The sequence below is a fragment of the Pinus tabuliformis genome, chromosome 8, assembly GCF_031772625.1.
Source record: "Pinus tabuliformis cultivar Carrire ecotype Pingquan chromosome 8, CPIR1, whole genome shotgun sequence".
Taxonomy (NCBI): domain Eukaryota; kingdom Viridiplantae; phylum Streptophyta; class Pinopsida; order Pinales; family Pinaceae; genus Pinus; species Pinus tabuliformis.
Window position 1 is genome coordinate 208,749,229 of NC_142294.1, and position 13,114 is coordinate 208,762,342.

Sequence of the window (13,114 nt, forward strand, 5' to 3'; positions counted from 1 at the left end):
ACCTTAATATAAGATACTACAGAATCCATTTTGTTCTGTTCTAATGCTACAGGTGGATGACTTTGGTTATTCTTCTGATTTGTTATAGGTTTTCCCAAGCCATAAGAGTCATCAGCACAACTGTCCTCATTTTCATCATCATCATGTTCATCTTTGGGCAATGAATACTCTGCTGCTTCTTTTTCACTACCACATTCTTCCTTGTCGGTATCCTGCAAGGCAAGAAATTGTTCCTCAGAAACACAGAAATAATGAACTTCTAATAGTTTAACTAAATGAAAAGGCTATAAACATCAGAACCTAAAGTCCACAGCTTGAAATGGAACTCCTTTCCAATCTAAAGAATTAACAATTGTTGCTTCTGGAAAAAGACGTAGAATATGTAACAGTGTTGAATAGGCTAAAGCTAATGCATCTGATATCAAATCAAACATAACAAAACTTTTACACAAAATATATATCAAGCTACACCCACAGGTCATAGAATAGACGCATGTAAAGCTATGAAATCAATTTGTTGAAGTTTTCAATAAGGCATTTGTCAGCTATTCCCAAGCACACCTCAGTTTGTAACTTTGTACTTCTTGCGCTCTTTCAATATAACCTAAATCAAAAGCACAAATAGATAAAGAATGGTTCTTTTTGAGCATGCACTAAGAGGAAGGAGTAGAAGGATTAAAATATGTAGGGGCACGCTCTGCTAGTATGGAATTCCAAATCAAACAAATTCCACATATGATTGAATGTTAGATGACCATTAGGTTCATCAATGATAATACTTTAATAGTAACTACAAAAAGGATTGCTCCTCAGTCCTTCACATAAGATACAAAATAAATGAAATACATGAACAGCAGAGATAAACTAAAACCTCTATATTCAGCCTGAATCCATTCATAAAAATGCAAACGATTGTCAGTGCTTTAAACATTCCTTCTTGCAATAAAGCACCTCTTTCATACCCTTTTAGTGTATCTGTATATTTTCAAGAAGCTCCCATTACTTCTATGGCTCCTCAAGCAGTTGTCTGACCTTGTTGCAAATGGTCACACATGTCAAGGAATGCAGCAGCACATGTCAATTTTTCTAGTGTTTCCTCAGAGAAAATATTGCAAATCCACTGATTCCTTCTTGTACTGTACAGGCTTTATATCAAAAGAAGATGGTACTGAAAAATATAGAACTAAATAAATAGATGTCTTGGGCAGGTGCTTGTATGACATTGTATTCAGACAGCCATGAATGTTGCAGGCATAAAGGGTCGATTCAGTCTACGTGACATTATTGGCAAAGCAGTGGTCCTTAGCATCTCAGGATCATAGATGCTCAAAAGGATACTGCAGGCTTGGCAACTAATCTCAAAGGAGCTTCATTGAGATTTTTACAGTCCTTGCAGGGGCTAGGATTTAGCTGTGAGATCAATATGGACACGTCTTGGACACTGAGCATGTAGACATAACCGCTTTCTGTTGAGAAAGAGATTGGCAAAACAAGAATTTCATGCTTCATGGTATTCTTTTAATGTCTTGTACTACCTATCTAGTCTACATGATCTCTTAGAAACAGAGTTAAAAGTCAAATCTAATAAGATATTGACTAAAATGCCAGGTTTTTTCAATGGGATTATGGTTAAGGAATCAGCACTAAATATGGTGTCATGTCAGGCCACGCACTAACTCATACATAAATAAGAAACCAGGTCCAAGTGCAGGTCCTAGTCCCAGGTAACTTTAATTTAATAGTACTTCCCTGTTGCAGCGGCTTAGCTGAAGAATGCGCTCGTCTCAACGGTTCACCCCTCAAGGGCCATCCCACTGTGCAAGGCTGCAAGCAAGCCACTTGAGGTGCCCAACCTCTTTGGGCTAGTCATAGTGCTTCTTTTGACTTTAAGCGAAGTTCTTTGGCAAAACAATGTTAGGATTTAAAATTTTGTTTCTATGGTTGAACATCTCAGTTATGAAATTTCTAACTTTATTAAATATTTTGGAGGATTTGTAGGCCAAGGACAAAGGCAATTCAATTTCATGGAGAGTAGTTAATAGTGAACATAGACCTCATGTAATGGACAAGCAAGTAATGCAAGAGCATCCCAAGTTACAAGTAAAAGTGCAACATATAAAAGTGCAGGGGGGAGAAATACAAGCACAACGAGAAGGTGGAGTGTGCAGTTTAGGCACAGAGGTGAAAAGAGCGCAATACCCATGTCAGTCCTCTGTTCTGGCTAAATGTTGCTTTGATTAAACAACATATTCCGGCCTTGGGGAATCCATTTTATATCACTTTTTGTACTTTTAAATCATATTTTGGCCAATAAAACGTTCTCAAGTTATTTTGTTATTTATTTTTATTTTTATTTTTATTTTAAATCATGAAATAGTTGCATTGTAAAATCAAATTTATTGGACAGTTGGAAGCCTCATAAATGCTATATTTGCAGATCACCTGGGCAAAAACCGAGACATGGATTTTTTCGCCCAGAATCCCAAGATGGTGAAATACCCTTTGGTTCAGAAAAATCCCATGCAAAAGGGCCCGGTCAATGCAAGCAGTTTTGAGGCAAAAACGCAGAACAGCTCACTAAATCTGCCAGGATTTGATTGTGCTTGATTTCTTCCATGATCTGAGTCAAGGATGAGGTTGAATTGACCTAGATATGACCTCAGGACAGTCTATTGTTGGCAGCAAAGAGGATTATTAAAAATTAGTTTCAATTTTATGTATAAGCTACGCAATCAAGCTTGCTAAGTAGCTTTTGTAATTTGGTGACCTTGGCACTCAAATACTTCAGCCTTGGAGCTCTATTTTCAGCCTTTCTTTTAAATAATATATTTACCCTTCTTGATTTTCCATTGTTGGTGGACTTCAGTGTGCATGTGAAGGAGTGGAGGGTCCCCACAACTTCAGCCTGTATAGTTATTTTATTTGGTGTTTGTCATTTGTATGCTGGTACATATTTTTCGTATTATTTTCTTTCATATTTATGCTAGCAAACTCTTATTTTCATGTATTTTTAATTATCTTGTTCATATTTGCAATTCTACATTGATTTTTCATGAAAATTCTGCCACTGCTATGATGATTAATGTGAAACTAATTTCTTTTCACCAAGACACGGAATTTCTCAACACACATAAGCAGCGGAATAATCACAGAGATAAAGAATACAGCCACACAAAAGACACACACACACAAAAAAAAAATGAGAAAATCAACTAGGAAAACCCACTTCTTGCTGTAGAATTTTATTGATAGAGTTCTGAGCAATCAGATTTCTTACAAGGCAAATAGTGACCCCAAGAACACACTTGTTCTCTCTGCTACACTATCTGGATTCTGGACACACCCTGCAACCTATCAGCCCCAGCTCCTACTTGCTTGCCGCCAGCCTGGTCCTTTTCCCTTGCGCAGGAGATCTCCTATTTCCTAGCGCAGTCTTGGCCCCTATTATTTAGGAAAAACCTCCTAAATCCTAGCACAAATCTGGCAGCAAGAAGTCTCTCTATCACAGCGTATTGGTTGCTCCAAAGTACGCACTCTCAACAAGATGCTCTCACACACACAACCTTGTGCATACAAGAATGAATAAATCTGTGCCTTTGTCCTTCCTTTATAGGCTCGATCCATGCTAAAATTGGCGAGTACAAATTTAGAATAGCAGTTGTGATTGACTTGTTAACTGAGTTTAACTTGTCTCTAACTTGACTTGTTTGACTTGTTAACTTGTCTCTAACTCGTCCTTGCCTCAATTAGAAACTGAAGCTCCCAACTCATCTTATCTAAATTTATAACTGCCAATCAATCTGTAGTCAAACTGAAGGAAGGATCCTCATAACTGGTCCTCCAACTCTACACATGAATTCTCCAACTCCATGAACTCATCTATGGTCAAGGAAAGACTGATTGTGGTCTTTCTCTGGCTAAGGGACATGCACAGAGAAGACCTCTCTCTACTATTTTAAACATTCTACGCTTTTATGTGCTCATCTTTGTTCATAAGATTGTTGTCCATACTTGTTTATAATCTGTTGCCCATATTGATTTAACTAGCTACTGTTCATGAACAAATTATTATATGTTAGTCAATGCACCTGAAGACAAACTTATTGTTAAGCTAAGTAAAAGACTAGGAGTGTCCATCCCTTAATCCCTCTAAAGTGGAAAAGGCCCTAGTGCATTCATAGCTTATCAAACTAGTGTTGCATCAGGCATTGTGGTTCTTGCTTTCATGGATTAGTTCCTACTTGTTGAAAATGTAACTAGTATCAGTCTTCATAATTGTTGTTTCACTCATGACATGATGTAATTTTTATGTATTTGTAAAAGAGAAGGAAAGATAATTATTGTAAAGTTCAAAGAATATTTATTTTTATAAGCATGGGTTTCATGCTCAAATTGTTATGTTTATATGTCAAATCACCCATTGAGTGCTTCTAGGGTTGAGTCATGAGTTATAACTTATAGGTCCTTGTCATCATGTAATAGAGCCTTTTTGGGCTTTTTGTATCAAGAAAAAAAATTGTTTTTTGTGTCAAAATTGTAAATTAAGCCTCCTCCACCAAGTCAGCCTACCCTTCCATCAAGTCGGACTCATTGAAGGCATTTGACCTCACACAAGGGACTATATATAAGCAGTGCATTTGACCTATTGTGATATCAAAATCAAGCAAGTTCGATATGAAGTAAGATAGCAAGTAAAAAGAGCAAAAGTCTATAGGAAACAAGGAGACAAAAGAAGAAGCCAAAATCTGAAGTTTGTATCCATCTCTCTTACATGTGCGAGAATTTGCTAGGTTTATTGCAGCTGTAATAAAGGCCGAGTTCAAGAGGTTTGATCTGCAATCACAAATGAAGAATAGGAGGTGAAAAGGGCTTCAAGAAGAAAAAGTTAATAACCCTAGCGAAGGAAGGAGGAACCCTAGTGAAGGAAAGGAGGTTGTTTCTAGTCCACGCGTGCAAAGTTTCTGAGTTGCAGGAGGGCCAAAAGTTGCAGGTCTGCAGTGGAGGCCGAAATTTTGTTGCAGGAGGTCGAGATCTGAAGTTTGACTAAGTTTGAAGGAGGTTGACTTGGATTGACTTTGTTGGATTAAGCTCACTTGAAAGGACTTGTCTTGGAAGGCTGACTCGGTGGATGAAGGAAGGTTTGATATTGGTCTAAGAGGTCTTGGTTGTCTCATTTGATTTGGTTCTTGAATAAGAGGAGAATTTTTGGGTTTTCCCCTAGGAGAGGGGTTTTGCCCTGGCTGAGAGCCTACATCTTGTGTCATTGTTGTTTTGATCTTCATGTATTTATGTTTTGGTAGTTGCTTGATGATAAGAAGATAAAAGAAAACGTAAAAAAGTTAAAGAAGACCTAACAATACATCACAAGTAATTATCAAGATAAAAAAATCTTTCTGCTTTTCTGATTTTCTAACACTACTTTCATAGATTGGCCAATGACTTGAGAAACAAGCTTACTGTTGGGTTGGGTAAAAGACTAAGAGTATCTGTCCAAATATCTCTCTATTTTGGAAAAGGTCCTAGTGCATGCAAAGTCCATCAAACTAGACTTATTTGAGCATTGTTTTTCAATTTTTGTCATTTCCATTACCAGGCATTTCTTTTCAGTTTCAATACTTGAAATCAGCCATACACAATGGTGTAAAAGACTAGGAGTCAGCGAATGTAACTTTGGAACCAAAGGAGTTACAACATCTGAGACACTAGTGCATGCCTAATCATTCAACAAATTTTGAGCATGTGTGTGCTTTACTTTCAAGAAGGGTGATTAGATTAGTTTCCTTTTAAATTTTTGTCTCGTGTTATCTTAACTTGTTGTCTTGATTTTTGATAGTTTAGAGTTTTAGACTCTAAGCAATTAACCTATCTACTAGTTAACTTTAACACTAAGTCCTAATTCAGTTTCTATTGTTTTAATGTGACAACAAGTCTATCCTAATTCCCAACATGCTGTAATGTGCTTCCAAGTTTATGAACACCTGAATTGATCTAAATATTATGTCCTAATCTATGCCCATAGATTAGCCTAACAAGCTATTGGATAAGCACCAAGAGTATGGTGATGTCAACAAGAGCACAACCCAAGTCAAGTACAAGAGCATGCAGGGGAGAAGTGTGAGAAAGGCGTTGCATGAGGAGTGCGACAAAGAACAACATGCGCACAAAAGTTGAAAGGTCACAGTGTGATAAGATAAGATAAGATAATTTTATCGATGTCTAATGAATGACCACAAAAGTAGGTCAATGGGACTAGAAGATACATCCAGTAAGAGTACAATGTGGGAGTGCAAATGCCACTCCATGGAAAATTATAATACAAAAAATATATATGCAAAATAAAATAATGAAAAATACAAACAATAGGACATCCTCATGAACATGAACATGTCTAAAACTGTATCAGCGGCCCAATGAAGAGCCCAAGGAGAGAGAGAGAGTTGAACATGAGGTCCATGATGTCAAGAATGTCGAATATAATCACTGATGGCGAGGAGGGCAACCCGAGCATTGGCTCACTTTCCGAGTCCTCCTGAGCTATCTGGGAATCTAGCTGCACGATCCAGGGGGAAGGAAGGATCAAGGGATACTCCTAACGTCTAAGACCGAAAGAAAAAAGCTTTGGATAAGTCTTTGACTACTCCGCTGCGATTGGGAAGGAATTTGTTGGGGGATGCACTGCTCTAGATCTGCCTAGAACTAATCCCTTCAGTGCTTTGGACATGCATAGATGATGTGTTATTCGAAACCTTTGTAACAGTCTCGAGGATATCAATTGGCCTCCTTTAGTGGGGGGTTGAGGGGAGACTCGATGTCTCATACTCTACTATATGAAGTACTCTAGAACTCAACTTGCCACTTATTTCTTCAATCAGTCAGATCAACCTGAAAGTATGATGTGAATGTCATGGTCATCCCCATGCGATGTGGTGTATATAGGGCCAAAGATCTGTGTCTAATTATCTCCCTGGTGAAGAGGGCTAAGCATCTATGATCTGGATATCGGAAAAAGGTAGATAGGGAGTTGCATGAATCTCTATAGAGGCAATGGAAGCATCATCTGATCTCATAGTATAGGGGGCAACTAAAAATGAGGTATTACTATGTCTTTGGCTCCTGTAGGTGACACATCTAGCAAATCCTATCAAACCATTGTATATGGTGGTCAGTCTCCACTCAAAGTTAGATGAACAGTGAAGTGAAATAGAGATGTTAATTTTTGATGGATATGGTAGCATCAAACAAGTGTTCTAGTCTCTAAGGTGTCAGAGAGGCTAAGAAACACGAGATCTCCAAAACCCAAAAATGTTTCGAGAGAAAACACTTAGAGACCTCTCAATTAAATTAATTGATCGATAATTAAAAAGTTCCTACATCTAACTTAGGAAATTGATTAATTAATTGGTATTAATTGAGGAATTCAATTTTGCTCTAGAGATTTTCCGAAAAAGCGATTTGACAGAGTCTAAGATGATCTGAGCCATCGATCATGATTGGATCTTGGTCATTGAAGCTCCAACATGAGATTATAAGAGCAAGTCAAAGGGATTGGAGAAGACACGATTGTCGCTCAGATTGTACAAGCACCGCGACAACTGCTCAGGTTGGGGGTTGTCACCTTGATCCCCGACCTCTCCATTCTAGTTGTCTCCCAACAGTAGGCTATGGAGGGTAGACCCTATGGAAATGAGACAATGGAAGACAAGTTGAAACCAACTTATCCGGGAGACACAATTGAGTGGCCTAACTACTCGGTTTAATTTAGCAAGACTTAAGGATTCGATTAGATTTAGCAATGAGACCAGTGCTTTATGGAGTCAAAATTATTGCTTATTACAAATCAAGACCAAGTAATCAGATGGACAACAACTGCTTAAAAGATCAACTAACCTATATGAGATGCAAGTTCTACAAACTAGGTGTAATGCAAGGATCTTGGTTAATTTCAAATTATACGCCTAGTCTAATGGAACCTCACTCTTAACTATTTTGAGATCAGTCTTTAGAGTAGGTTGTGGGATCGAAGCCAACCAGAAGCAAACAGAGGCTTGATTAACGATACCTCCCCCTGTGTTCCAACCATCCAGTGCCTCCAGCGTTGTAGAGATTGTGGCTCCGACAACTACAAGGTCATTGTGTTAACCGCTAGAAAGGTGTTGAATCCCTCAAGCTAGGTGAGAGAGGGTTGTCCTAGGAGTCTATCAACCAAGCTTATGCTTGGAGGTAAGTTATTACTGCAAGTTAAGCCTAGAATGCTTATGCAATGATTGTGAGAGAAATTCTTAGTTAAGATTACTTAAGGTCTAGGTACTTAGGTTATGATGATTCTTTAAAGACAAGAGTACTTATAAAGTTATAAATCAAATGCAATATTTCTTACAACCAAGGATTACTTAAAGTCTAGGTACTTAGGTTATGATGATTCTTTAAAGACAAAAGTACTTATAAAGTTATAAATCAAATGCAATATTTCTTACAACCAAGAAAATGCCAATTAACTTAGTGCCAATGTTAACCAAACCACAAGATGTCAATTACTCAAGATATTCAATTAACAATCTTGTGCCACAATTATTCTCTTAGACAAGGCCAATATTGAACGATGGTCACTTAAGATGCCAATTTCTCAAGATAAATCATAAAGTTTCCAAAGCTTATTAAGATTATGAAAGAGCAATGAACTTAACTTAGAGCAAATGTTTTAACCACAATGTCAGTTAGATCTTATGCCAAGGTAACTTAGCTTATCAATGAGATTAGAAGATAGATGTTTTGAGAGATTTTAGTGCCAAGTTAACAAATTATCAAATCTAACATAAAACAAGCAATTGTTAGAACCTAACATAAACCACCATGAACCAAATAAATCATGAAAAAACTACTTATGATGAAGCTATGACAGCAGCAAGTAAACCAATCTAGATCCAAGAGATAGCAAGCATATAGTAACCAGATATGATCAATGAGATGCCTAATAACTTGCCAAAGTAAACACAAGTTAATTATCCTTCTTATGATGATTTACTCACTATTATATCAAATCTGAAATACTTATTACAACAGTAAGAAAATTAAATCAGCAGTGAGTTATTAGTGCAATAATTTGTGCCAAAATGTGTCCAAATGCTAGAGTAAGCTTTCCAAACTGAAAAATATGATTTTTTAGCCCTTTAAGATGCAATATTCAGAAAATATCAAATCTGATCTCACAGTTATGCAGAGATATTCTAGCAAGCTAAAAAGTAGATCTATGCCAGCTATTCAATACCTAAGTGCCCAAAAAACTAAGAAATTTTAATCATGCAATTTTTTGAGGTGTTTAGACAGTTAGATGTGTTTTTAGGGCAATTATATCAGTGTTACAAAGAATTTATTACAGTTGTAGCAAAACAGAGATAAAAGGAGGGTTTAGAGAGCAAACCCTAGGCCCGAGGCCTTGTAGATAATTTGTCCACATTTGCCAAAATTTCTCCAATGATTTTGCCACCTGAAAACACCAACTTAGGGCCAATTTTTTTGCAAAACACACCAAGTTTCAGTCCCAAAAAAATTCAGAGATGAGCAGAGGTCAATTTAGGGCCAAGAGAGGGCAACGCTAAGCCCAGTAGGGCTAGCATTGGGCAAGAGAGGGCCTAGAAGGCCAAGGAAGAGGCAAAGGAGGCGGGAAAAGGCCAAGAAGGCCTGACGCTGGAGCGAGAAATCCCTCTAAGAGCTAGCGGCTAGGGTTTGAGGTTGAATGATGGTTGAAAAGGGCCAAAAGGAGGGCCGAAAAGGAGAGCAAAGGGAAAAAAGGAAAGACGCAAGAGGCCGAGAGGAGGACGAAGGAGGAAGAGGGTAGGAAAGAGCTTGAAAAGCCCACGACTTGCACTAAAGGCAGTCATTTAGGGTAAAGAAGGGGGCCTGAGGTCTCCTAGGTCCACGGCCAAGCCGAAAAAGGCCTAAAATCCTTGACGCAGGGGCAAATAGGGAAGGTCGAGACCCCTAGAGGCTATGGCCAGCCCTAAAAGGGCTAAAAATGATGACGCAAAGGGTTGGAAGGTCGACACAAGGGCTAGAGAGGGAAACATTGGCCTTGAAGAGGCTATATACTACCCTCAAAAGCCTAGATCTAACTCTATTCTAGCTCTTATTGCTTGATCACACCTGCAAAAAATAAATTCACAAATGCCCAAAACCCCAATATATACAAAAATTCTCAAAACCCCAAAAACCTAATTAGAAAAAATTATTTAGAGAATTATTATACAAAATTATTTACAAATATACAAAGCTTTTGAAAGAAATTTTGAAAAATAAACTTTTTAGGATTGTTTTGATAAATGGCTAAGTATATTTTTAAGAATTAATGCAAGCTACAGCCTTATCGAAATTAAATAAACCATATAAATATTCAGAGTCCAAATTGTTGAAATATGTAACTAGGTTCGGTCTTCAAAAAATATATTTGTCAAAAGAATTTTTATTATTGTTACAATGACTTATTAAAGCATGGGTTTCATGCTTGGGTCATCATTTTATTAGTCAAAGTCCCCATTGTGGACTCCTAGGAATAATAAAGTCAATAGAGTCATTGTATATTTTACGAGACCCTTCTTAGGTTTTCGAACGATGTAAAAACAATTCTTTTTTAGTCAAAAAAGAATTATGTAACCTCCACACCAAATCGACCTCAAGGAAGGCAATTCAACCTCATTGGAAGGATATATGTACAAGGTAGATCATTCATTTGGAGCATCTCACTCTCTCACACATAGTTCAATATCTGAAGCTGGAAGCTGGGAAAAAGTGCGAAGGTGAAGAAGGAGACTAAAAGGAGTGTGAGTTTGGGCAAAAAGGAAGGGAAGGACAAAATCAAAGTTTTGGTCTCTCTCTCTCTCATATGGCCTAGTTTAGGAGATCGAAGTCTCCTTGTCAAAGTCAAAGTTGTTGTTGATGTCGGAAGCTGCCAGGTCGAAGTTGTTAGGGTCGAAGTGCTACTACTACTAGGTCAAAGTTGTTGGGGTTGAAGTGCTACTACTACTAGGTCGAAGGTTGGATCGAAGAAGGAAAGGTTGGCTTGGTGTGGAGGAGGTCTGTGCCTAGGTTGAAGAGTCTCAAGAAAAACTATTGAAGGAAGAGATTTTTGGCTGGGTTTTCCCCTAGATAGGGATTTTGCCCTGGCAAAGTGCCTACATCTTGTGTCTTGTGTTTTTGTGATCTTCATGCACACATAATTTGGTAATTGCTTGATGAAAGATAATATAACAAATAAGTAAAAGAAGCCAACATAATTCACAAGTAATTATCAAGAAAGAGAAATTTAACCCTAATCCTACTAGCATTGATTTTTCAACACAAACAAGGTCTCAGCCTACATCCAGTTTGTGAACTTGGAGCCCAAGGACTAGGGAACCTGCAAACACGATATAATTTCTTTAAGAAAGCTTCTTAGACATATGGCGAATCAAATCATCTAAGATAAACCCAAAATCTACCAATACAATGATCTTATCCCCATCCAATGAAAAACAAACTTTTAAAAAATATTTAAGCACAATATAGGAATGTTTGTACCCAGTGCATACCACAAATCAGTAGACAACAAACACCATGAACTGCACCCCAAAGCCTTTATCATGATTCAAATGATGTTCCCAGCGGAACAATAACGTTACATCAGTTTTTCTGCAGGATTTCCTTAGCCAAACATTTGATGGCTTGAGACTAAAATGACTCTCTATATATAGATAAATCCTCCAAGTCGAAAAATAACGACTAGTTGGCTTGATCCTCATCAAAATAATCTCGATCGTCGATAAATCCTTGATCAACTTTTTTTTTACAGAAACAGTTATGGGATTTCATTAAGTATTTGGCAAAATGCCAGATTTTCGGTTACAAAAGGTGAAACTGGTTTCTTGGCATCTCTCCAACCAACGGGACATGGCGCATATGCTTATGAATCGCCTCTTTTTACAATTTATCACATGAACTCTTGCTGCTGATTTCCCAAGCTTATGAATGCATACAAACTAATTTAACAAAAGACAGAAAAACATAGAAAAATTAGGGAATTGGTTCCCAAGAGATTTCATTATCTCTGAGAATAGTTCCAGCACCTAGCTGGGCTACCTTATTTGCCTCTATGTCTGCTTCTTTGTTGTTGTTTCTCAGGATATGAAAGAATTTCAATTTTAGGAGCTTTGTCATGCCTTTTATTCTTGTAATTGTCCTTGCAAGTCGAAGATCTGCTAGATTTGTGTTGGTCACCATTGCATTGATGATGACCTGGGAATCCCCGAAAACAACTACTTCTATGTGCCCCAGTTCTTTAAGCATTTTGATCCCTTGAAACAGAGCCATGACTTCAGCTTGTATGCTTGAGGAGTGGCCCAGTCCCCATGCAAACCTGTGTATAGATGCTTCTTCTGGATTTATAATGAGTCCTCCTGCTCCAGCCATTCCTGGATTTCCCTTGGCTGCCCCGTCAAAGAAAAGAGAGGGGAGTGTTTGCTTGGACAGCCAAGATTGAAATTCTTCTTCGGTTTTCCTTATTTGCCAATCTTTGAGACATATAGGTGGGATTTTCGATTTTTGGAAATTGAGGTTAAGGGCTGCTCCAAACTCAATATCCTGTTGGCTTAGATTTGTGTCATCGCTTTTGTCTCTTAGCCACTCATTTAACTGACTTTTCACTGTATTTGCTACTAGTTTGAAGTTCTGTTCCTTATCTCTGAAAATCCTTCTGTTCCTCTCCAACCAGATTTGCCAGCTGATGAATTTGGGCAGAGCATTCCATGCTGCTTTGACAATCTTGTTTTTTGGGCTTGGGCCTGGATACCTGGCCAGCCACCCAGCAAACAAGTCCGGGACAGAGTGGGGGAAGACGGGCATAAATTTCGATGATCCAAGGAGCTCGTGCCAGATTAGACCTGTGTAATTGCACGCCAGCGAGAGGTGAAGAGCAGATTCCGGACTTTCCTTGCATAGTGTGCATCTTGATGGCCCTAGAAAGCCCCTTTTCTGAAGTCTATCATCTGTTAGGATTTTTTGGTGGCATAGCAGCCAGCAGAAATGGTCAATTTTTGGAATGGTAGGGAAATTCCAAATACCAGTCCAGGGCGCCGGATTAGGAGGC

The 13,114-nt window shown here is 38.1% G+C and overlaps 1 protein-coding gene across 5 annotated transcripts in view; it reads right to left on the reverse strand.

The window, feature by feature from the left end:
• LOC149234872 (uncharacterized) overlaps positions 1-13,114 on the reverse strand; it is a 408,823-nt gene that overhangs the window by 109,143 nt on the left and 286,566 nt on the right. For 4 of the 5 annotated variants that reach the window (XM_089371982.1, XM_089371983.1, XM_089371981.1 and 1 more), the window contains exon 4: positions 3-212. The exons of the other annotated variant lie outside the window; for it this stretch is intronic. In XM_089371982.1, coding sequence (XP_089228108.1) covers positions 3-212 — 210 coding nt within the window. The remainder of the gene's footprint in view (positions 1-2; positions 213-13,114) is intronic. 5 annotated transcript variants of the gene reach the window in all.